Raw genomic sequence first — 26,832 nt, forward strand, 5'->3', positions numbered from 1 at the left:
AAAGCAACAACAAAAAATGCAAATTGGTTCCTGGACAATCCTAGCTGCAATGCAAATGTTTTGTTCCCCTTGTTCTGGCCTACAGGGAAATTACTGGCTGCTTTGCATGTAGAACACAATAGTAGCTGCCTTATTCTTACTCAGTGAATTAGAGCTGTGCTGGGACATTCACAACTCTGGGGCTCATGTAGACTTGGACGTATTTTAGGCCAAAAGGTCAGCTTGAAAATTAATCCAAAAAGACGCAATTCTGTGCATATAATATGTGCCCAGCTCTGTAACTGCAGTATTCACTCCGGGCCGATGCCAGGAAAAATCAGTAGTACAGTATATGCCCGTGGTTATGCCAGGGAATGTGGTATGGCGGTGTTCTAGCAAAAGCTAATACAGTTTCTGTGCAGTGTTATTAATAAATGTGAAAGTCTCATTTACTGTGTGAACAAAACAAAGGGGGTAATTCAGAGTTGATCGCAGCAGCAAATTTGTTAGCAGTTGGGCAAAACCATGTGCACTGCAGGGGGGGCAGATATAACATGTGCAGAGAGAGTTAGATTTGGGTGGGGTGTGTTCAATCTGAAATCTAAATTGCAGTGTAAAAATAATGCAGCCAGTATTTACCCTGCACAGAAACAAAATACCCACCCACATCTAACTCTCTCTGCACATGTTATATCTGCCCCCCCTGCAGTGCACATGGTTTTGCCCAACTGCTAACGAATTTGCTGCTGCGATCAACTCTGAATTGCCACCAAAAACAGGTACAAATAAAAAATCAACATATCAAACAAACATCCATTGTTTTCCCCTTTCAAAATCAATGAATTGCTGCATTTCCAATGAATTCCTCTCTTAAGTAGCACAAATAGATGCCCGCAGCTTCATATGCAGCCAGAGCAACATTTACATACAGTGGGAGGGGTCCAGCTGCAATTAACCAATCAAAAGATTCTGCCTTTAAGCCTAGCTCCAAGAGAGAGACGGCTCCTGGCGGACGCTAATGTGTCTCTGTGTCCAGTACAGGCTCTGCTGCAATTACTAGAACATACTGTACTCATACTGTACCCAGCCTATGCTTTCACACACCTTCCCTCCTCCATGCTGCTTCTCTAAGCAGTAGTAAACATAAGCCCCTGCTACAACCAAATTGGCTCATGGATTCAAGCGTGGGGCGTTTTTGTTAGCATGCACAGTACAGACGCACATATATTACAGTACAGAGATGAACTCTCATATGACAGTCTCTGCAGGAGCAGAGCCGGCCTTAGGCATAGGCATTCTAGGCAAATGCCGACGGCATTTGGTATGCTTAGGGGCACCAGCAGCTTCTGCTGATTAAAATGATATGCAGCATGCCTATATTCTGTGTGTGACTGCGGCTATATCTGCATACAAATTGCTACGTTGCGTGTATTCCTGGAAATCACTGTAATGTAGCATTTCGTATGCAGATACAGCTGCAGTCGCACACAGAATATAGGCATGCTGCATATAATTTTAATCAGCAGAAGCTGCTTGTGCATCCTAGCCATGTAGTAAAGCAAATAATATGCATTTTCATAAACAAAAGGTGCCCGACGTTAGCAGAGCTGCCAGCTGACTCATGCCAGGCATCTCGTGCAGAACTAGCGGCGGTGCTAGGGGGCACCAGCCAAAATCTTGCCTAGGGCATCATATTGGTTAGGGCCGGCTCTGTGCAGGAGCATCTCTAAATCTGAACGCATATTTTAAAAACCCCTACCCTCTTACCATTTTGTTTTGATCCTTGAAATGAGTGATGTGCTAGATTGTGACTGCATGCAGGCCAATCTAGCACCGGCGATAGCGATGCGCAGGGCTGCGCATCGCTATCGCTGGGGGGAATACACACCAGAGATCCATACTTAAAATCTAAGCAATCTAGTCAAATTTTAAGAACGGATCTCTCCGTGTGTGCCCCCCTTAACACTAAGGGGCATGGTTATCGCAATCCGCATCTCAGATGTGGATTGGATGTAATAAATTCACCCCAATCCGCAATGCGATAATTGAATACATCCCCGGGATGTATCTCAGTTATCGCATGCAGGGGATAGAGCTTGGGAGAAAACTGTCCCTGTGATTCTGCACAAAAATTATTATTTTTAACTATTATCTTTTACAGTGATCAGCTTGTGGTCTATTTAGATCACAGGGGCCGGCTCCCAGTTCTGTTCTGCCTGTCAGAGCAGAGCAGGAGTTGGGAACAGGGTAACGCCATCTCCAGATAGCGTTATCGCAGGGCTCCCCCCTGGTATTTTTAACAATTCCCATTAGTAAATTCTGGTAGATCGTATTTCCCATTACAAGAATGGGAATTGCAATCTGTTTACTATATGAGGCCCTGTGTGTTGATAACTGGTTTGTAGGTATATGACTCTTCTGTAGTAATTATGTTTTATTGTTTTACCAGAATTCCAAAACCCAACTGAAAACAGAATTGGGGAAACACTGTACATTGAAGTGACGAGTACTAGAGAGGATCTGGATCATCAGGTGAGAAACAACCCACCTCGCAGCTGTCAGGATTTAAGCAGGAGAGTTCAGAATTGCGAGCCAAATAAGGGGTGCTTCATCCAGAAGTGGGTGTATTGGGTACAATTTTTTGTCACCATTTTGCAAATATAAATGGATATGGGGGGTCTATTCATGAAGCAGTTAAAAGTGTGGAGAAGTGAGCCAGTGGAGAAGGTCCCATGGCAACCAATCGGCTGCTACGTATAATTTTATAGAATGCATTTTATAAATGTTACCTCAACACTGATTGGTCGCCATGGACAACTTCTCCACTGGCTCACTTCTCCACTCTTTTCGCTGCTTCATGAATAAACCCCATCGTATGGCAATTTGCAGAGTTGTGCTGTTTAAGGTGATAATGGTTTTGCAAGTGGGATTTACAGGTACTGAACACTGGTGTTGTATGTAGTATCTGTGTATCCATTGTCAAGATACAGATATGTATTGTCTTCATTTAACTATCCTTCCAGACGGACATTTGCATGGATTTGTTCTATTTTGTGATAAGGTGTCGCACAATAGTTCTATAGAATATAGGGGGTAATTCCAAGTTGATCGCAGCAGGAAATTTTTTAGCAGTTGGGCAAAACCATGTGCACTGCAGGGGGGCAGATATAACATGTGCAGAGAGAGTTAGATTTGGGTGGGTTATTTTGTTTCTGTGCAGGGTAAATACTGGCTGCTTTATTTTTACACTGCAATTTAGATTGCAGATTGAACACACCCCACCCAAATCTATCTCTCTCTGCACATGTTATATCTGCCCCCCCTGCAGTGCACATGGTTTTGCCCAACTGCTAAAAAAATTTCCTGCTGCGATCAACTTGGAATTACCCCCATAGTACTAGCTCGTGACACCTTTTCAGGAGTGAAGATATTTTCATGAGATTTAGTTGTTTTCTTCTTCATTGGCACATCATACAAAGCTGATCAGTCTTATGGTGCCCATACACTTATGAGATAATCGGTGCTATCCTTCGATTTCGACCACATCTGTGAGAGAAATCGAAGGATTGTATGCACATTTTAGGTACCTTGAGACGCGATGCGCGGGCACGCCGGTCGAATATCGCGTCTCAAGATATTATGTGCTGCACTTAATATTTCTCGCATTGCAGTGCGATCGCATGTGGTTTTAAGCCCACATGAGATATATCGCACTGCGATGTGTGATGGGCACCCGCCGGGAGTGGCCAGAGGCCTTTCCCACTAGGCGGTGATGTGCCCATCACGTGATTACCATGCGATCTATCGCATGATCACATGGTAATCACTTTGGCAATTCAGGTGCGATTTCCTCGCACCTGAACTGCCGGTGCGATGACCCGCAATGTCGCGTCGCGGGGCATCGCACAAGTGTATGGCCAGCATAATACCACTTTCACACCAAAAAGAATTCATGGCTTTGAACCGGCATTGGAGTTCTGGGTCATTTTGCCGGTCCCAGCCTTACCCCCCAGGAAAGCAAATTACCAGGTGAAGCATTTCTACCCAGTAATTTGCGAATCAGCCCAGGTATTTCTCCTCTGTGAAAGTGTCAACCTGGGTTGTAATTGCCGTGGTCTTTGACCCGGGTTGACCCTTTTACACAGAAAAAGGACCCATGTTGATCTGCAAATTACCAGGTAAAAGTTCTTTACCCGGTAATATGGATCTCTGTGTGAAGGGGGTACATGTTATATCCAGATAGTTAAAGACGGACACATCTGTATGCACTTATAAAAGAGCAGTCATGGGGGGTCATTCTGACCCGTTCGCTCGCTGCTGTTTATCGCAGCCGAGTGAACGGGTCTCTACTGCGCATGCGCCGTAGTGCACCGGCGCATGCCAGACGGCCGAAGGCCGTGGCAGGACTGCGATTGCCTCAGCCTGATTGACAGGCATAGGCGGTCGCTGGGTGGTAGGGGGCGAAACGGCGGCGTTTGGCCGTCGTTTTGTAGGCGGGGTTCGGCCAACGCAGGCGTGGCCGGACCGAACAGGGGGGCGGGCCGCGACGGCTGCACGCTAAAGCTGCCCTGGTCGGGAGCTACTCCTGAAGTGCAGAGGCATCGCCGCTGTGTGATGCCTTTGCACACTGCAATTTAGGTCTCAGTTTGAACACACCCCACCCAAATCTAACTCTCTCACTGACATGCGGGGCGGAATAGCCCTGTGCTGGGTTCCCCCCCCCCCCCCCCGCATGTCAGTGTAAATGATCGTAGCTGTGCTAAATTTAGCAAAGCTACGATCAACTCGGAATGACCCCCACTGAACACGTGCAGCCTTTCAGCTTCTGACCTTATGTTAAGGGTGGGACAGACTACTCCTTTCACATCACCAAAATAACCTGGGTTATTTCCAGGTCGAGGGGCAGTGTGAAAGCACCAAAGTGATATAACTCGGGTGGAGCAAACCCAGAATTTCAACCTTGGATTAAACCAGGGTTATACACGGGTCCCACGGATCCCTCCCAACTTGCCCTGCTGCCGCCCCCGTCACTCTGTGCCTACGCAGAATGACGATCAGCGGCGATGTCACTTAGTACATCCCACACATAGGCCCTCATTCCGAGTTGTTTGCTCGCTAGCTGCTTTTAGCAGCTTTGCACACGCTAAGCCGCCGCCCTCTGGGAGTGAATCTTAGCTTATCAAAATTGCGAACGAAAGATTCGCAATATTGCGAAAATACTTCTCTGTGCAGTTTCTGAGTAGCTCGAGACTTACTCTGCCAGTGCGATCAGTTCAGTGCTTGTCGTTCCTGGTTTGACGTCACAAACACACCCAGCGTTCGCCCAGACACTCCTCCGTTTCTCCAGCCACTCCCGCGTTTTTCCCAGAAACGGTAGCGTTTTTTCACACACTCCCATAAAACGGCCAGTTTCCGCCCACAAACACCCACTTCCTGTCAATCACACTCCGATCTCCAGAACGAAGAAAAAACCTCGTAATGCTGTGAGTAAATTACCAATCTTCATAGCAAATTTACTTGGCGCAGTCGCACTGCGGACATCGCGCATGCGCATTAGCGACTAATCGCTCCGTTGCGAAAAAAAAATAACGAGCGATCAACTCGGAATGATCACTATAGTGATTTTAATTAATTCAAGCGAATGCTGAAGTGTGAGTGCGTAGGGGTGTGCATACAGTGCTGCCCCACTCCACCGCACTTTCTGTGGCTTCCAGCACTCACAGCAACTTTTCATATTTCATGGTCAAGACATCCAATCACAGATATGGTGTCAACCGGAGCACTTAGAGGAGGGGGGAGTGGGTGCTAATCTCAGGTAAGAAGGGGGCGCAGCTCCACTGTCCCCTTCTTACCTGTCTTCCCAGCCCAGCTCCTGCTGCTGTGTGCTGGGCTGTGTGGCCTCCTCCGCCTGCATGAGGTGAGGTGGGACCAATTGTATTACCCCTCCCGAATCTGCCCTTGGCTGAGGGGCGAATGGCATCTAAAGAGCATCCAAGATCCTGCCAAAATTAATATATCTGTATACACAAACACAAACACACAATATCAGTAGTAATAGTATAAAAATGCACAGTCTGATGAGAGGTAAATGTCCAGCTGGCTAAAATCTTTAATCTCAATGAATGATCCACCTTCATCTTGTCACGTTTACTAGCACCGCTGACCATTTATGCCATGGGAAAAGTACACTGGCACACCACTAACAAGATTTAGGGGGTAATTCAGAGTTGATCACAGCAGCAAATTTGTTAGCAGTTGGGCAAAACCACGGGGGTAATTCCAAGTTGATCGCAGCAGGATTTTTGATAGCAATTGGGCAAAACCATGGGGGTAATTCCAAGATTTGGGTGGGTTATTTTGTTTCTGTGCAGGGTAAATACTGGCTGCTTCATTTTTACACTGCAAATTAGATTGCAGATTGAACACACCCCACCCAAATCTAACTCTCTCTGCACATGTTATATCTGCCTCCCCTGCAGTGCACATGGGTGGTCATTCCGAGTTGTTCGCTCGGTAAAAATCTTCGCATCGCAGCGATTTTCCGCTTAATGCGCATGCGCAATGTCCGCACTGCGACTGCGCCAAGTAAATTTGCTATGCACTTAGGAATTTTACTCACGGCTTTTTCATCGTTCTGGCGATCGTAATGTGATTGACAGGAAATGGGTGTTACTGGGCAGAAACAGGCCGTTTTATGGGCGTGTGGGAAAAAACGCTACCGTTTCCGGAAAAAACGCAGGAGTGGCCGGAGAAACGGGGGAGTGTCTGGGCGAACGCTGGGTGTGTTTGTGACGTCAAACCAGGAACGACAAGCAGTGAAATGATCGCAGATGCCGAGTAAGTCTGAAGCTACTCAGAAACTGCTACGAGGTGTGTAATCGCAATATTGCGAATACATCGTTCGCAATTTTAAGATGCTAAGATTCACTCCCAGTAGGCGGCGGCTTAGCATGAGCAAATCTGCTAAAATTCACTTGCGAGCGAACAACTCAGAATGAGGGCCATGGTTTTGCCCAATTGCTAACAAAAATCCTGCTGCAATCAACTTGGAATTACCCCCCATGTGCACTGCAGATATAACATGTGCAGAGAGAGTTAGATTTGGGTGGGTTATTTTGTTTCTGTGCAGGGTAAATACTGGCTGCTTTCTTTTTTACACTGCATTTTAGGTTTCAGTTTGAACACACCCCACCCAAATCTAACTCTCTCTGCACATGTTACATCTTCTCCTGCAGTGCACATGGGTGGTCATTCCGAGTTGTTCGCTCTGTAATTTTCTTCGCATCGCAGCGATTTTCCGCTAACTGCGCATGCGCAATGTTCGCACTGCGACTGCGCCTAGTAAATTTGCTATGCAGTTAGGTATTTTACTCACGGCATTACGAGGTTTTTTCTTCGTTCTGGTGATCGGAGTGAGATTGACAGGAAGTGGGTGTTTCTGGGCGGAAACTGGCCGTTTTATGGGAGTGTTTGAAAAAACGCTACCGTTTCTGGGAAAAACGCGGGAGTGGCTGGAGAAACGGAGGAGTGTCTGGGCGAACGCTGGGTGTGTTTGTGACGTCAAACCAGGAACGACAAGCACTGAACTGATCGCACTGGCAGAGTAAGTCTCGAGCTACTCAGAAACTGCACAGAGAAGTCTTTTCGCAATATTGCGAATCTTTCGTTCGCAATTTTGATAAGCTAAGATTCACTCCCAGTAGGCGGCGGCTTAGCGTGTGCAAAGCTGCTAAAAGCAGCTTGCGAGCGAACAACTCGGAATGAGGGCCATGGTTTTGCCCAACTGCTAACAAATTTGCTGCTGCGATCAACTCTGAATATACCCCTTAGCCTGCAAATCAGCTACATGTAATCAGTGATTCAGTCTGCATAATGGGCCATTACATTAATGCCGTGCTCTGTTTCCACTCAGCCTCCTCTTCTCCTACCTCACGAGTCACTTACTCAGCGGTTATCTGCTGTGAGGAACAGGCTCCTTTCCCATAAACCTTTCATTTTCCAGGAAACAGATAAATACTACTATAGTGCTCGGTGTACTGATATAGCTCTGTGATTAGTCTGTGATGAATCCAGACTATTGGTCGACTTACAGTCATTAGGTCAACCCCATATTGTTGACATGGACAAAATGTCAACATATGACATGTCGACACTGGAAATGGTTCATTTGGTCAACAGGACACTAGTCAACGCATTTTGGGGGGGTTCATTTTTTTTACTTTTTCCTTCCTTGACTATCCATGTTATAAATCATAACCTTTAGTAACCTTGTGCCGACCAAAGCGGAACGGAGCGAGACACTGTGTCCGAAATGTGGCCAGCAAAGCGAGCCCGTGAGGCGAAGCGTTTCAACAGTTGGCAGTCCCAGATTCCAAAACTATCTACACTAACCCCAAAAATGAAAAAATAAAAGCTATTGGGGGTAATTCTGAGTTGATCGCAGCAGCAAGTTTGTTAGCAATTGGGCAAAACCATGTGCACTGCAGGGGGGGGGGGGGGGGCAGATATAACATGTACAGAGAGAGTTAGATTTGGGTGGGTTATTTTGTTTCTGTGCAGGGTAAATACTGGCTGCTTTATTTTTACCCTGCAATTTAGATTTCAGTTTGAATACACCCCACCCAAATCTAACTCTCTCTGCACATGTTACATCTGCCCCCCTGCAGTGCACATGGTTTTGCCCAACTGCTAACAAATTTGCTGCTGCAATCAGCTCAGAATTAGGCGCATTGTGTCGATCATTTTTGTATTGACCATTGCCATGTCGGCCTTTGATCCTGTTGACCTTTTGCAGCTTTTGACCTTTTCCAGTGTCAACCTTTAGTCCATGTTGACCTAGTGCCTGTCACCATATGGGCTTGACTTATCGACCGTAGACCTAATGCGTGCAGCTATATTATGCAACACTTTCCAGAAAAGATCTGAGGCAGTGGTTCTCAAGGACCCCCAGCAGGTCATGTTTTCAGGATTTCAGAGGTTTTAAAAAAGGTGGGACTATTACTGAGCCGGCAAAATAGATGAACTCACCGATGCATTAGAGAAATCCAGAAAACATAACCTGTTGAGAGCACCTGAGGACTGGACTGAGAACCACTGAGTCGCACTCAAAGCGCCTGTAAGTGCGGATGGCAGCTGCAGCCAGATTTATTATTTTATGGTAATTCCGGAATCCGCGTGGCCTCACGCGGCAAGCTGCCCCGCCCACTGTTTTACCGTCCACAGCCACAACCATCATGTTTAGTATTGACACTTACAGCAGCACCATGTTTTCAGGTGACACAGCAGTCATCAATATCACACTAGTAGTCCCAGTGCTGAGAGGCAGCTATGCTGACCACTGTGCCACAGGATCCCTCTAACAGAAGCGAACGTGCCTCTAAGATTCTGTTACGGCACAGGTTAAAGCCCTTTACTCTATCTAGCGTTGTCTTCAATGTGCATGTGATCTAACACACTTCCCCTTAATTCTTATCTCCGTCTACCCACAGAGTCTCCTTCTCACTGCTGTGTCCATCAGTATTTCCCTTGTAATTCTTAGTAAATGAGGATAAAGTGGTTTGTGGAGGTCGCTCTCTATGTCAGATGACTAGACACTGTCAGCCCTGACTTCATGTCCAAGAGCATGCCACTGAAAGGAACACTGTAGAAGAGTTCCCCTCTGTGAAAAACAGGTCACGTCCTATGTTGTTGAATAGTATGAAGTCCAAATTTCCGTCACACTTAGGGCCTGACTCTGCGCCACACGCAAAGGTGCAGGCCGTAGCATCTATTGGCAGTCGCCCATCTACATCTTTATGCAACTGCCGCTACATCCCTCTGCCCCTGTGTATATCTGTTTACCCGAATCGCCCTTATACGCCACCATCACACCATTGAAGTTTGCCCCACCCCTACAGCAGGTGCCAGTGTCGGACTGGGGCAAGAAGGGCCCACGGGGGAAATGCAGTGGTAGGGGCCCATGCTTAAGGGTGTGGCCAGGCAATAGTAGAGGCAGGGCCGGACTGGGACTAAAAATAGGTCCTGGCATTTTTGAAGCACACAGGCCCACCTCTGTGACTCCTCCCCTTACTATTCCTGACTCCTCCCACTTATTAGTCTATGTTCTTACAAATATAATTAATATTCTAACAACATACAGGCGTACATCATTCTCTATTAAAATATACACAACCAGTGGTTGAAGTGGAAATTTTTAAGTGGGGGTATGGAAATGTGAGGCTTGTAATGAAGCGCGCGCTCCGGAAAAGGGGGCGTGGCCACTCAAAGGGGGTGTGGTCACTCAAAAGGGGGTGTGGTTTTCAGTGTAATTTACCACACCATACACCCCTTATACGCATTATGCACCACAATAGTAGGACCCCTTATACTATCTAGTACTGCTGCCCCTTTCACATTATACCACACAGTATGAGACAAAATTCACATTACAGCACCCGGTATGAGCCGAAATTTACATTATATGCCCCCGATAGTGCAGTGCCAGGTATACAAATGCCCCCACAGTGCCAGGTATACAAATGCCCCCACAGTGCCAGGTATACAGATGCCCCCACAGTGCCAGGTAAACAATTGCCCCCACAGTGCCAGGTAAACAATTGCCCCCACAGTGCCAGGTAAACAATTGCCCCCACAGTGCCAGGTATACAAATGCCCCCACAGTGCCAGATCCACAAATGCCCCCCACAGTGCCAGGTATACAGATGCCCCCACAGTGCCAGGTAAACAATTGCCCCCACAGTGCCAGGTAAACAATTGCCCCCACAGTGCCAGGTATACAGATGCCCCCACAGTGCCAGGTATACAAATGCCCCCACAGTGCCAGATCCACAAATGCCCCCCACAGTGCCAGGTATACAGATGCCCCCACAGTGCCAGGTATACAGATGCCCCCACAGTGCCAGGTATACAGATGCCCCCACAGTGCCAGGTATACAGATGCCCCCACAGTGCCAGGTATACAGATGACGCCACAGTGCCAGGTACACAAATGCCCCCACAGTGCCAGATCCACAAATGCCCCCCACAGTGCCAGGTATACAAATGCCCCACAGTGCCAGCCAATTGCCCCCACAGTGCCAGGTATACAATTGCACCCACAGCAGCCAGTGCTGCAGCTGCTTACCGCTGCTGCGCTGCTGCTGCTGCTCCTCCTCCTCCGGGCTGTGAGGGACGGGGGTGAGAACGCCGGGCGCCCGCCAGCACGGCTGTGTCTGGCGCGGCAGCGTATAGCGTTCAAACCAGCCGCCGGTTCGTGAGCCAATCAGAGCTCGCGGACCGGCGGCTTCTGATTGGCTGCCGGTCCGCGAGCTCTGATTGGCTCACGAACCGGCGGCTGCTTTGAAGTCCGCTATACGCGCCGCGCCAGACACAGCCGTGCTGGCGGGCGCCCGGCGTTCTGACCCCCGTCCCTCACAGCTCTCCAAGCCTGACAGCTGAGACGCGCTGCCGCCGGACTGAGCGGCAGCGCGTCTCAGTGACCGCTGGACCGGCCCACGTGGCCATCGGCCCTTCTGGCATCTGCCAGAAGTGCCAGATGGCCAGTCCGGCCCTGAGTGGAGGTGTGGCCAACCACCACAGAGTCCCGGCTAACCAGTAGAGAGTGCATGGGCTGGATCACTTGATAAATATATATATATATATATATATATATATATATATATAGTAAACACTGCTTGTGCATGCATGGTAATGTAGAAGATTAATAACAGGAGGAGGTGGGCCCACAGGCAGTGGGGCCCACCGGTGGTGTCCCCTGTTCCCCTGTGGGCCAGTCCAACACTGGCAGGTGCAGTGTCTCCATCTGTCCACGGCCTCCTACACATGTGGCTATGCGCTTGGGAACGCAGCCCCTAGCATTGACACACCCCTGACACTCCCAAAACACGCCCACTGACCGGACCACACTTGCCTGCAATACTAGCCACCGCCCAGTCACTACTCAAGAAGGGATCATTATGATTTACCGCCGCACGGGATGCTGACGGTCAGTATACCGACATCGGCATCCCGAGCGGTGGAATGCTGGCAGTGGGGCGAGCGCAACGAAGCCTCTTGTGGGCTCGGTGGTGAGCTACTCTCGCCACAGGTTCTATTGTCTCTCTATGGGTGTCGTGGGCAATCACCTATCTCGCGGCGGTATGGTGGCCCCGTCGGGATCCCGGTGTCGGTATTGTGATAGCCAGAATCCAGATGAGCGGTATGCTGACCGCATACCCTCAAGAACACCCATCTTTTTTCCACCACATTTCTGATAACGTCTGTCCCAATAGCAGCAGCGCCTTTGTGCGCACGCTCTGTGTAACACAGGCGCTGTAGTGGTTTTCAGAACTTTTGCACATGTGCAGTCGCAAATATCCACTTAGCTACATGTACATCGGCATTGCGTAGGGGTCTATTCATGAAGCAGTGAAAAGTGTGGAGAAGTGAGTCAGTGGAGAAGTTGCCCATGGCAACCAATCAGCTGCTCCGTACAATTGTATAGTATGCAAATTATAAATGTTACTTCAATGCTGATTGGTTGCCATGGGCAACTTCTCCACTGGCTCACTTCTCCACTCTTGCGCATGTGTGGTAAAAATGTGTAGGCAGTTGCGCATATGCAGGGGTGGATTGGCCATAGGGCTCACTGGGAACATTCCCGGTAGGCCGATGTGGGACCCGTTCTGTTTGTTTTTCTGTACCTCATTTGAGTTTAGGTCACGGATACAGCTGCGTTTTCCAGAGGTTCTATTCCCACTCTATGGGTGTGGAGGACTCCCACGAGTAGGAATAGCCCTGGCACCGATGCCGGCATTCTCGGCGGTCGGGATCCTAGCGTCGGTAATCTGACCAGTGGGATCCCGACCACCGGGATATTGACTACATCCCGTGGGAATTAAATCAAGCTACTCAACAATATGGGACCTACAGAAACCTGTTTTTCACAGACAGAAAGTCTAGTACAGTTAAATGGCATGTTCTTGGACAGAAAGATTAATATCCGGACTGACACCATCTTATTATCTCACCATTTCGCTGACATAAAATAGCAGCCTCACAATAAAATATCTGTAAAGGAAACTCTGATGTGTACTAGTGTGGGGCAGATGTATTAAGCCTGAAGAAGGGATAAAGCGGTGATAAGTGCAAGGTGATAACACACTGGCCAATCAGCTCCTAGGTGTCAATTTACATATTGCAGCTGATTGGCTGGTGCGTTATCACCTTGCTCTTATCACCGCTTTATCACTTCTCCAGGCTTAATACATCTGCCCGTGTGTTTAAAAAATGACAGGTTTATCTCTTTCCACTTTATCTCTCTTTAAGGCTTTAGCACGTCATCTGCCTCTATAGCTTTTATCTTCTAGAAGGCGCCAGATAAATGAAAAGCAGAACCTGATTGCAACATCTCCAATTTTTATTTCGTAAACCCTCACTTTAGTAAATATACCCTTTAGAGGCAGGTTCCTCTATAGTGAGAGTGGCAAGGCGGCACAGTGGTTAGCAATGCTACCTCTCATCGCTGGAGTCACTGTTATTTGGAAGATCACCTGGATATTATTCAAGTGCCTGTCCGTGAATGAAGGTGGTCAGAATATTTGCACGGCAGATAGGACATGGAGATTCCACAGAAAAGGGTTCTGAGCTGGGTACTGGGTCTATGTGGTATCGCAGTAGGTACAGGGTAACAGCAGTAACCAGGGGTTCATGCACAGTAGTACCACAGTGCTAGATGGAGTAACAACCTGGGGCAAACAGGGTGTGCTGGACATTGTAGTGCACCTGGGGCAGAATGCGCCATCAGGCTGTCCATTTACTGTAGGGCTAGTGGGGTGCTTGGCCACCTACGCGGTGGTGGTATAGGGAAGGCTGGCAGTTCTTAGGGTCCAGGGAATACCGGATGCATCCGCATAAATAGGAGGTGGAAGAAAAGCTCAACGGAATTGCTGCCCCGGAGCAGTAGCGCATGTCACGGGGCAGTACTCTGGTTAGGAACTTCAGCATTGGCTAATCTCCATTCCACATCTGCTGTCCAACATCCCAATAGGCTATTAACAATTTATCATACAAGCCCTAAACGTGTTCTTATGCAGGAATTGTAATCATTTTTACACTCTCACACTTGGTTGGCTGTGGCTTACCACAGTGCTGTGTGTCAGACTATACCCTGAGAGCTGAGAAGATTAGGTGATGAGAGGTTACTGTCATGTCTCTTCCCGGCGTCATCAGCTGTGATGAACAATGAGTGGTTTGAGATTCTTGCTCAGATCAAGAGATGTTTCAGTAACGATGGCTGTTTTGATCTCAGATAATGTGAGACTGGGCTGTAGAACAACAACTAATTGAATGGACTCCCACAGTTAGATGGAGAGTAGAGGCTATTCCCGCAGGGCCCCTGCCCAATGCTCGCACTTCTCAATTCGCTGTGATCTTCCACCTACAGTATACAGCCAGAATGAGCAGGGAGGAGTGTGGGATCTTAGCTCACCATGAATAGTCCTGACCCACTACCTCTTAGGGATGGCCATTGGTAGGTTATACATCGATGGTCACCATCGATTGTACCATTGATGGGTAACCTCGATGGTGTAAAACCGTCTATAAAGGAACCATCGATGGTTTTAACCATCGATGGTCACCCCTTTCATTACTGTTAACTGTAATGCAGGCCAATCAGAGCCCAGGGGTGTGGCTTCGCAGGTGTCAGGGGGCGCGGCTACGCTCCATGCCCAGACACTATGATGAAATAAAAAAATAAAAAAATCGGTAGCACTATACCTTCGATGGTGGGAAGCCATCTGGTTCTCCCCCATCAATAGTAAAAGTATTCAACATCGGTCATAGACCATCGATGATTTCGAATCATCGATGGTTGATGGCCATCCCTACTGCATCTGTATTATCAGGACTTGTTATAGAGAAGTCGCACTCAGTTGTGATCACACATAGGGACTGTCCATCTGCTTTTGATTATTAGCCGGCCTCGGAGAACATAGGGAGCATAGGTGTTACATATCGATCACTGGCGTATTTACAATGGGTGCTGTGTGTGTACGGTGCACACGGGCCCCTGAGTCTGAGGAGGGCCCACACTGCACATGCTGCACCCATTATTTGAATACTCACCCCTTCGGAGTCCCGCGTCTATGTAAACATCGCTGTTAAATCACAGTGAAAATGGTGCTGCGGCCATTTTCACGGTGTTCTGCATATTCGCAGTAGAGAAATCACTGGGAAGATATCTACCGCGCCATTTTCCCAGAGATTTGCGCATGTGCAGTAGAGTGTGAGCCCTCTAGTGCTCAGACACTCCAGCATTGCTGGCAGAAAGGAGGGGGCCCTGACAGAGGAGGCTGCACACGCGCCTCCTCCTCTCTTAACGCGCCCCTGATATTGATATTTGAATGTGTAGGCAGGAGGGGGGTCATTTTGTTTTAAAATGGAGATCTCCTTTGTGAAACTGTAACGCAATAATATATAACATACCCAGAATCTAAATTTATTATAACGGGGCGAATTCATGATGTCAACATTCATCACCGGTGTAAGTCCAGATGATTAGAATGTCAACAAAATGTTACTGGTGGCCCAGCAGGGACTTATCTTGTTCGGCAAGTCCGGCGGCTCCAGAGGTGCCTACCGGGTTATGGCGACCAGGTGGTGGTGAGTTCCGGACGTGGGGAATGCTAACCCTAACCCTCCCCCTAGTGCCTAACCCTAGTTGCGGGTAAGGGGGGGTTGTTGGCTAAAAAATTCAGTTTTACCGGTTTCAGATCCATGATATATGCTTTGAATGTAAATCCAACTTCAAAAGCTCTTACAGTGATTACAAGAACAGGAACTCGTATCCTGTCTGTAATCCATTGTTTCCAGATAAAAGGTTATTACTGCTGGGAGGCTTTCTCGTAGACGTTTAGCTTTTGTGTAATGGAACCTGAACACAGAAGCATTATCACAGCGCCAGGACAGCTTACACTTTGAAGTGATATTTATACATCTATAGCATCTGTTAAACAATTGGAATCGGTGGTTTAAAGCTGAGACTGAAAATAATCCTCTCTAGGTCAGAGGTAAAACCCTGACATTGGTGTAAAATGTCAAGAACACGTCATTGGTGTAAGGAGTGCGTTCCTGGCGCTAGAAGCTATAGGGTTCCACAATTGTGTTATAGTGTAACACTGTAACTGAATATATAGCCATTAGTATTATGTGCCGGTTCCAGCATCTCTTATCATATGACATGCTATTGTTACCTCAGCTATATATACACTGTGCATTGTATACTGTACTGTACATTGTATTGTAATCTGTCTCACAGGCAGGGCCCTCCCTACCCTGCTTGGAGATAAAGTGCAATGAGATAAAGTCCCAACCAACCAGCTCCTGACATTTTCAAACGCAGCCTGTGACATGCCAGGTAGTTGCTGATTGGCTGGTACTTTACCTCCGTTCACCTTATCTCCATCCAAGGCTTGGTAAATAGACCCCAAACTCTTCTATATTCTCCGTCTGCAAATCTTTTTCCAATTTTTCTATATTTTTCTGCGAGTATTTGCTGCTACGCATGTGCAAACTGCTGGGAAAATGGCCGCCTCTCCATTTTCCAGGTTATTTGTGGAGAGGTGCTGCCGCCGTCGGGGACTCCGGAGAGGTGAGTATTGAAAACATTGGTGCAGGGTGTGTGGTGTTGGCCACCTGGATTTGGTAGCCCATGTGCGCCACACAACCTGCACCCACTGTAGATACGCCATAGAGGTGTTCCCGTCCATTCTATAACACCAGACAAGTATGAGGTGTAACAGAGTCCACATTCCCTCAATCACACCATATGGTATGTTCCTGTATCAGCACACCTCTGTTCACTCAGTTATTAGAACTTGATCACTCACCGCTGCCATATTTCTGTGAAAGTCTGTCTCTTTCTTCAAGTTGGAATAAATAGTTGAACTTAATGTACTGTATGCTGTGGCAACCTGTTACTGTATACTTCATTACCTCTATACATATTATTTAGCCTGGGATGGGCCTAGTTTGCTTGAACTAATACTATTCACCATGTGTATTTATTGCAGATACCGCCTGCGTTATATGACACAGTCTCTGCTCCCAAGACAACAAAAGCACAGACTATATACACTTCTCTGCAACATCCGAGGCCAAAATGAGCAGTGCTGATGTAAGCCACGTGAGGGTTTTGTATATGATGGAGAGACATCGGCTGCAACTGAAGAACCTAACAGGTTTCCCGACGTCTCAGCACGGTGCAGGGACATGCAGCAGATCACTGTCGTTGCAGAACGAACCACCCTGGACAGTGACCAGTAGCAATTGCTGAAAATTGCTTTAGCACGGCACACCTCGCCAATGCCTGTAGGTGAAACTGTTACACACATTAAGATACATTAGACTTCCTATAGGAATAATGCTTTTACGCTCCTGGGGATATTGGTCATGGTCTGCACTAGCCCCGGAGACCCACAAGGTGGCGTCCACCCTCCCTCTGGACACTGCATCTCCCCTCTGCTGGACCCTCCTCATGTTACAACTCCATCCCTGATGCTTATGTTAGCTGACTACAGGTTGGCATGGCGCATGCTTTCATCCTGGCATTGGAATGGTTGCTGACATCATAGCCAAGCGCCACACTCCCAGTGTACACTGAGGAGCAGCAGTCCACAGATACACATGTAAATAATTGCTGACTGCTTCTCCTTGGTGTCAGCAGCCAGCGCTCCATGCGACACTGGTCATGTGACGTGACTCATTCAGGGGTAGATGTAAGAAGCAGTGATAAAAGTGCAGAAGCCAGCCAGTGGAGAAGTTGTCCATGGCAACCAATCAGCTGCTACGTATCATTTTATAGAATGCACTTGGTAAGTGCTACCTCAAAGCTGATTGGTTGCCATGGGCAACTTCTCCACTCTGTTCACTGCTTCATGAATAGACCACCCCTAAAGATGGTGCTGTGCTCTCCTACGCTCACCCTACTGCAGTCTATGCCCTGTCAGATCCAGCTTATTGGGTGAAGCTTGGAAGGGCATCAAGCAGTGAAAGAGACTGAACATATGCTTGTTCTTTCATTAAAGTATTATCAGTATTATCTAACTTATTACTAATATTACAAATAATGTTTTATTTCACTTTTTTTTTACCATGTTCTATTCAATAAAATGTAATTATTTGTTAAATACCACGTATGTCCACTCTTGCATAATGTCAGAGTCTACCTGCTGCCAGAGAGGAGGGGCCTTCAACGGTGGCTGCACGCAGACCCCCTCCTCTATATAAACACCCCTATGTATGTGTCTTATTGTATATATAAGACACTTTACTAGACACCTTGGTTAAAATTAGAATAGTTTTATCATTAGGAAGGCCGTAATTAGCTGTGGGAAAATGATGCCGCTGACCAGGGTGCAGGTCTTGGGCAGGAGGGGGGCTCCGTCACTGCCCCCTGGCGCCTGTATTTAAGGAGTGGCTCTCTAGGTACCCTAAAGCCTAGGGATCCACCACAGAGTCACACAAAGCTGAGCTTCTGCTTTGTCCTGGCAGCCCTAACCCCACCACATCATTATGTCATGATGTCACATGTTCAGAAAGCAGGGCCGGCATAAGGCGGATTATCCTACGGGTCCTGTGCAATGACAATTCCGCTCTCTACCACTCACACAATGATATACCTGTGACTCGCCACAACGAGCCCTACATTTGCGTTGATGCAGCTTTCTATGTATTATATGCATGTAACTGCTGCCTCTTGGGGCTCATTTTACGGTTGGAAGCGAGTCAGTGCTATGACACGCCTCTCAGGCGGAGCAGTACACGCCCTCTTCAGTGTCACATGCATCGGGGTTGAATTTACAATCTCCCTGACATGTTTTTACTTTTGTAGGCAAATTCTATTTTACCCCAATTTGGCCAGTATGCTGCAATTAGTGCATACTTGCCTACCCTCCCGGGCCCCCGGGAGAGCAGGCAAGTCTCCCGATTTCAGGGGTCACCCCTGCCCGGCCGCCCACTTAGCGTCATCATAGCCACGCCCCCCACTGTATAATGCCGGTAATAGCGGCATTATACAGCGGGGGGCATGGCTTACATGACGTGATCCAGAAGCCACGCCCCCATTCCGCCTCTGGTCCGCCCCCGTTCCACCTCCGACCCACCCCCCTCTGCACTTCACCTCACTGCCCGCCCCCCTGCTGAGCCGACCGCCTGCTTTCTCCCGGATAGAGCAGCCCAAAAGTTGGCAAGTATGAATTAATGTATGATATTGCTCACAATAATAAATAATAAAACAATCTGTGTTTTTCTCTTGCGCTCATTACTTCAAAGGATTTGGGGGCACGTGCAAACATGGTTTTGCATTTAGTATTTTAGGGGCCCCATTCTGTACAATTCCTGATGTCATTATTGATGTTACCAACAGCTGTTTCCTTTCAGGCGCCAAACCCATGGAGAAAAACCTAATTATCTCTGCTCTGCAAAGGTTTATCACAGCCCTGATGTCAGTGATATTTGTTCCATTTATATGAGGATTACACTGGAGTGATGCATTCTGTGGATACTGTACTACATAATATATGAGCAAACACTGGATAGATAATGTTGCCGGGAAACGTCCAGGGGATAATGGGTTTCATTGACGCGTCTTCTCATTTACTTGTGAGTGATCACTGGACATCTTTGTTTCCCGGAGCCACAGCCAGTAACACATAATGGAGCATGGAGCTTAAATAATTGATTACTTCATGAGATTTGCCATCAATTATATATGAGTCATCTTTTCCATTAGTATGCTTTCATGATGGGGTGATTTAAGAGAGGAAGGGCCCGTGTGCAGGCTCAGTGTGGGATCCTCCACTCGGATCCCTGGACACGTTTAAATATTAGGATTGAAAATCCCAGCAATCCCAGAGGTAGAGGTATTTCCTATCTCAGACAAGCAGCAGAGTTTATACAGTATAAGGGTTTTGGGGGAGAGTTGAGTTAAGCTCCTGCCTTGTGAGGAGGTTTGGAAGGAGGTTGTTGCCAGGAGTCAGGAGATTCTGTCAGCCCATTTATCTGGAGACCTGGATCTACGGAGAGGGTCCAGTATATACAGCTAAGCATTTGCTCCATCGGGAGCTGTCCCAGGCATTTGGCTGGTGTTCTGGCTTGAGCCAGGATATTAGTCAGCATGCCCTACCTTTGGCATGTGACGGATGATCAGGCCAAAAGCGGCCGTGATCAGCAAGTCTTGCAGCAGATCACCCAGCGGAACCTAATAGCCTTGCAAAGGATCCTGCTCAAGTGCCCTGAGACTATTGACTGCTTAGGTGGGTGGAGGGTCCCTTTGTGTGGTTTTTCTCTTATATAGTCTTAACTGTAATTGTTATTAATGCTACCTGTATATATTGTACTTATTGTGGTTATCATTTTACATGTATGTTTATTGTGTATAAAATAAAGGTGCTCTTGTACCTTGCTATTGCGTGCTTACTGCTGTGATCCCAGAACCCATAGCAACCCCCGGGGTCCATGCAGGCTCTGAACGCTGCCTTTCTCAAGGCGGAGATGAGCGTTAGGCAAAAATAATGTCCATATGAACCCGGGGTCCTCACACTACTGCGTTCACGCAAAATACTGGGAAGATGCCGCACCATTTTCCCTGTGATTTCGGCTGCTTTACAGCGCCAGACCAACGGCCAACGCAGAACTTCAGAGATGGCGGTGAGGTAAGTATAACTATATATATGGGTGCATGATATGCGGTGTGACCCCCCACACTTCTTGGTCCCAGGGGCCCACCACTCATTTACACCATTGCTTTCATGATTGGTATACTAATAAAGTGTATTATTAGAATTCTTATTGAGGTTTATACAATTCATGTTATAGTGCATAGGGCCAGCACTGACAATCGTTAAGCCTATGTCAATGATTGGGGAAGCACCCAGCAATGCAAATCCAACCTCTCGAGCCCTTGCTCTGCTTTCAGAAGCGTGGCTCATACTTACTTTCTCGCTGCCCCTTCCGGGAGCGGGCATCCAGGTCGACACAACAGCGAGTGTGGTATAACCCTAGTTGGGCAGTGCGTGGTGCGTGGATGCACAATCACATCATTGAAGGCCTGCCCCCACTATGCAGTGCCCGGATTACCAGCATTGTAAAGCTGTTGGGCGGGGCTACGATGATGCAATACAGCACGCATCACGTCATTGGCCCTCAGATTGCCCACTTTTGTGGTCAACTGCCGGGGGTTGCCAGATGATGAAGGCCAGATCTGGGAGACTTGCCCACTTTTCTGGGTGACTGTCAGTCACGGGCCCCACAATTTCTGATGGCTGCCCTGCTCCAACCCACTGTCCCTGCTTTCCAACCCACTTGCTCATCTTCAAAACCAACTACCTGTACTCTGCAAACCACTTGCCCTACTCCCCAACCCAAATACTCTACTCCCCAACCCAATCACCCTACTCCCCAACCCAATTACTCTACTCCCCAACCCAAATACTCTACTCCCCAACCCAATCACCCTACTCCCCAACCCAATTACCCTACTCCCCAACCCAATTACCCTACAATGCAACCCACTTGCTCTGCTCCACAAACATCTACCTCTACTCCACAAACCACTTTCCCTACTTCACCACCCACATATACGTCCACATCCTCAGCTGCCATTTATAAAGCAATGTCTCCACTTTACGATATGTGATTTTGCTATTCCAATAATTGTGATTTTAGAACTGAAGTATGACCAAGTTTATCTCTCCCAATAGCTACTTACTCCATGGTATATGGTGGGAATGACACAGATTGACTAGGGTCACTACACATGGCGCAAGGACAGATTGGTGGATGCCAGAGTCTCAAATTGGACTTCTGCCATGTGTTTCCTGGCCTATTGTAATCTGCGTCATTTTATTAATATATCATAGCATATCCCAGCCATTGGGAAAGATACAATTTGGTGAAAAACTGTTTTATACGTGTTTGTTACCACATTCCATTCTAAAAATGGATAATTTATTCCTAATAATTATTGTGTGATGTGGGGTGAAATGAAGTATCACCAAGTTTATCTCTCCCAGTACATACCTCCCAACTGTCCTGAATGCAGCGGGACAGTCCCACTAATTGGACACTGTGCAGCTGTCCCTCCCGCAGGTCACAGTGTCCCGCAAGCAGGGGGGGGGACTGATTGGGAGAGTCAGTGATCACCACTGCTCTGCTCTGCATAGCAGCCGGTGATCACTGAATTTGATGGTGTGCGCCTGCACACGGCAACTATCAGTGCGGGGAGGGTTAGCCGGGAGCTGCTCAGTAAGCACTGGGCACACCCCCAGTGGTTGTGGCACTAGGCCATGCACCTCCAACTGAGGTCACACCCACTCCTTCTGAGGCCACGCCTCCAGGGCAGCAAGTCCCGCATCCTACACACCAAAAGTCGGGAGGTATGCCAATAGTTACTCACTCCATGGTATACGGTGGAAATGACGCAGATTGACCAGGGTCTCTAAACACATGGCGCAAGGACAGATTGGTGGATGCCAGGGCCTCAATCTGGACTGCGCCATGTGTTTCCCGGCCTATTGTAATCTGCGTCACCTTCTTAATATATCATAGAGTATCCCAGCTATTGGGAAATATATAACTTGGTGATAAAGCTGTTTTATACGTGTTTGTGGTTATCACTTTCCACCCTAAAGATTGATAATTTTTTATTGTAATGCAGCCATGTTGGTTGACATCATTTTAAAAATAAACCCATGTTGGTTGATTATATATATTTCCCATTTATGTGGACATTCTTTTTCTTCTTGAACAAGAAAAAAGTGTAGTGTTTTTGTTTACCTTACAATAATGGTACTTGAGCACATTCACAATGGCTTTGAAAGTGTCCAGGATGATGATGCTCAAAGCCCTTGGGGAGATGAGGGTCCCAAACTTCAGGTCTTCCAGTGACCGCCCTGTAGCCAGGAACTTCAGGGTAGCCACGAGCCTCTCCTCAGCAGGGATGTACCTCCGCTTATTTGTATCCTGCCTCCGGATGTAAGGAGTCAACACGCTAAGCACCCCCTGGAACATTGCATCATCCATATGCAGGAAGTTGTGATAGTCCTCTGGGTTGTTCGCCATAATTTCCATCAGCAACGGCATGTGTGAATGAGTGTCCCTCCCAGGCTTGGACTGGCCCACAGGGGTACATGGGAAACCACCGGTGGGCCCCACTGCCTGGGGCCCCACCTCCTGCTATTGTGCACTTGAATTATACATTATATATATGTTACCTTATACTGGACTATGGTTTATTTTCTACAGTGCATTGCTGTTATTAATCTGTTATTAATCTGATACATTATCATGAATGCAGCATCTGAATTACTGTATATATTTATGAAGGGGCCCAGACATTGCACTCTCTAATGGTTAGTCAAATCAATGAGGTGGCAGACCCCTGGCTGCTTTCTTTTTACACTAGAATTTAGTTTCAGTTTGAGCACACCCCGCCCAAATCTAAATTTCTTTTAGTTCCTGCCAATTCTGTTAGGCTTTATGTGCTATAAAAACCGTTGTAATGATAATGCACCAGATGGGTTCATATCAGGATAATCAGAGAAGCAAAACAACAGAGTATTGAAAAGCGTTTGAATCTGGCTGTTTGACCCCGAGCCTTATGTGGATTAGGAAGCCAAGAAGTATGGAGAGAAACTCAAAAGTCTTTAAGGAGTATATTTTCTAATGGTCAATTTTGATAAATTTAAACAATTTCAGATAGACCTTAATCGATTTTGGCCTTCCAGGGTTAAAACACACATTTAGTAGCAGATGCTTTTTTTAATATTCATTTTTAAATGTTAGTGAATGTGTGTTTTTAACCCTGGAAGCCCAACATCAATTAAGATAATTTGAAATCATTCTAAAATTGAACAAAATCGACTTTTAGTAAATATCTCCCTCCTCCAATCCTTTTTTAGATTCCCTTTTCTACTTAGCCATATAGGGCTTTAGCCTAAATACATTTTTTGGTAGAAATGCAGGATACAGAGCATTTCTGTCATTTGAAACATATTATACTGTAGATATTGTGGTTAATGTGTCAATTATTATTGAATAAAAATAATTTTCTCTGGATATACAGTATATATATATATATATATATATATATATATACACATACGTAAAAAATCTTAGTGAAGGAGCAACTCACAAGTGGAACTAATAAATATGCCTAACATTTTAATAATTAATTGAACTATTCAGTTATTCATTTCTTTTGGTTATTTCTTTTATTATTAATTATTTAGGTTTCTATTCACTTTAAGGCACAAACTGAAATTTTTTTAGTTGGTAATATTGGGACTTGAATGTAGAGTATTTTACATAGTTTTCCTCTAGATCTGGTGGTTAGTGGAGATACGGTCATTAGGTCGACAGTCAACATGGAAAAATATCAACATGAGTTTAAAAAAAAAATGTTTTTATTTTTTTAAACTTTTTAAAACTTTACGATCCACGTGGACTATAATTGGGAATGGTAACCTGTGCCGAGCACAGCGGTAGCACGGTGCACTAACTGGGGTTCACCGTCACTTTACGAAGAAAACGACACCAAAAACAGGCAAAAGACTCGTGTCGACCTTTTTCCATGTCGACCTACTGACCATGTCGTCCTAGTGACCATGTCAGCCTACTGCATGTCAACCAATAGTGGTCGACCTAATGACTGTCGACCAAAGTGTGCTCGACCTAATGACCCATACCCGGTTAGTGTACTATTGGATAGTATATGCCGGTGTCAGCGTTCCGACACAATGTGAAAGATTACAAAGTCCTTAATCATCTGTCAGTCCTGGGAGCATGTGATGACGTACTCAGCGGCCTTCCATCTTCGGACGATCAGTGACCATGGAGGCCGGAGGAATAGGTAAACATTCACTTTGGCAACGTTTTAAGTCGATGTATTGATTTTTGTATTTTAAAGATTACATGGAGATAAATTATAGTTGTGCGCCTGCGCACCGGGCAGTTGAAGTAACTGTATGGCGAGCTGCTGCGCGGAAAGAGATGACCACGCTATGCTGTAAACCAACCGAAAAAAGAAAAGGCACGTGCTGCGCTCAGCCTGGTGTTTTTTCTGTTAGTGCTTGGGAGTTAAAGTGTTGTGTAACAAATAAAAATACACAGATGGAAATAAGGACACAAAATATTTTACTTTGTTTCAAAAGGGGTATGGGTCGTCGGGTCGACAGTCATTAGGTCGACCACCGTTGGTCGACATGCATTAGGTCAACAGGGTCATGAGGTGGACATGGTCATTAGGTCGACATGTACTAGGTTGACAGGTCAAAATGTCGACATGAGTTTTTTTTTAAACTTTTTTGCTGTCGTTTTCTTCGTAAAGTGACGGGGAACCCCAATTAGTGCACCGTGTCCCCTCGCATGGGCAAGGTGCCTCGCTACGCTACCTCGGCACAGGTTACTGTTCCCAATTGTATCGTAAAGTATGAAAAAGTCCAAAAATGAAATTTATTTTTAAAACTCGTGTCGACCTTTTAAACCGTCGACCTAGTACATGTCGACCTAATAACCATGTCGACTTAATGATATCGTCGACCTAATGCATGTCGACCAATAGTGGTCGACCTAAGTGATGTCGACCTAATGACCGTATCCCTTTCAAAAGCATAAAATGTATACACATTGAAATACAATGTATATTTGCATACAGGGATGAGAGAGAGGTAGGAGAGGAAAAGAGAACAAGAAGCAGTAGAGTTAGGGAGGACAGAAGGAGAAAGGGAGAGGAAAGAAAGGGGAAAGAAAGGAGTTGTAGCTGTGTCAATAAATGAGGGATGGAAAGATCTTTCTTAAGGTAATGAATAAAAATAATAATAATAATGGTAATTCTACAACATGAAAATGGATGAATATATTAATGAATTGAAAATAAAGGGAATTATTTCTAGTTGATCCTGAAATTGCGTGTATATACTGAAATAGTGGTGTGAGGTCCAGAGGGTGATGCAGTCCATGAATGAATATGCTTACAAGCTTGTAGTATAAATGGAACAATGTTTCCGGTGTAAAAAGAACAGGGATGACAAAAATAAAATCAAGAAATATATACAGTATGTAGGAAAAAGCTGTGAGTGGCGGCGTCCCGCTCACTGACTTTGTGACAGGATGATTGAAATTCTCTTCGGTACCTGGATGATGCGTGCGTATGTGCCGGTGACGTCTTTTTCTTCCCCGGGTGCCTCTGTGCTCCGGACTTGCTGATCTTCCTATCCGTTCCGCCGTCCAGGGGAACACTCTCAGTGTGAGCATCCACTAGGATAGGGAGCCCGGACAAGAAACAGCCACAGCCTGGGCATTATTACTTCTCTTTTCCTGCTACTGATTCCTCTCCCTATGCAACCAAACATCTGACTAGCCTTCCTCATTGCTTTGCTGCATTGCTTTCCTGCCTTCAAGTCACTTGAAATAGTGACTCCTATATCCCTTTCCTCCTCAGTAGTTTCCATTATAGTACCCTTGATACTATATTTAGCCTTTGGGTTTTTGAGATCCAACTGCATGATGTTGCATTTTTTAGCATTAAACTGTAGTTGCCACGTTCTTGACCATTTCTCAAGCCTACCTAGGTCATTTATCATTTGTTTTACCCTTCCCGGTGTGACCCTATTGCATATCTTTGTATCATCTGTAAAAAGGCATACCTTCCCTTCAATACCACTTGCAATATCACCAACAAAGATATTAAAGAGAACTGGTCCGAGTACATATCCCTGGGGTGCTCCATTGGTAACATTTCCCTCCATAGATTGCACTCCATTAACTACAACTGTCTGTTTCCTATCCTGCAACCAGGTTCTTATCCATTTAACT

At 46.5% G+C, this 26,832-nt stretch overlaps 1 protein-coding gene across 3 annotated transcripts in view; it reads left to right on the top strand.

Annotated features, from left to right (window-relative positions):
* Positions 1-20,422, top strand: part of LOC134980384 (SLAM family member 5-like) — a 74,861-nt gene extending 54,439 nt beyond the window's left edge. For all 3 annotated transcript variants that reach the window (XM_063947185.1, XM_063947186.1, XM_063947187.1), the window contains exons 5-6: positions 2,429-2,511; positions 17,031-20,422. In XM_063947185.1, coding sequence (XP_063803255.1) covers positions 2,429-2,511; positions 17,031-17,123 — 176 coding nt within the window. In that variant the 3' untranslated portion in view covers positions 17,124-20,422. The remainder of the gene's footprint in view (positions 1-2,428; positions 2,512-17,030) is intronic.
* Positions 20,423-26,832: the final 6,410 nt, after the last annotated feature.

This window comes from Pseudophryne corroboree, chromosome 12 (genome assembly GCF_028390025.1).
Source record: "Pseudophryne corroboree isolate aPseCor3 chromosome 12, aPseCor3.hap2, whole genome shotgun sequence".
NCBI classification, from domain to species: Eukaryota; Metazoa; Chordata; class Amphibia; order Anura; family Myobatrachidae; genus Pseudophryne; species Pseudophryne corroboree.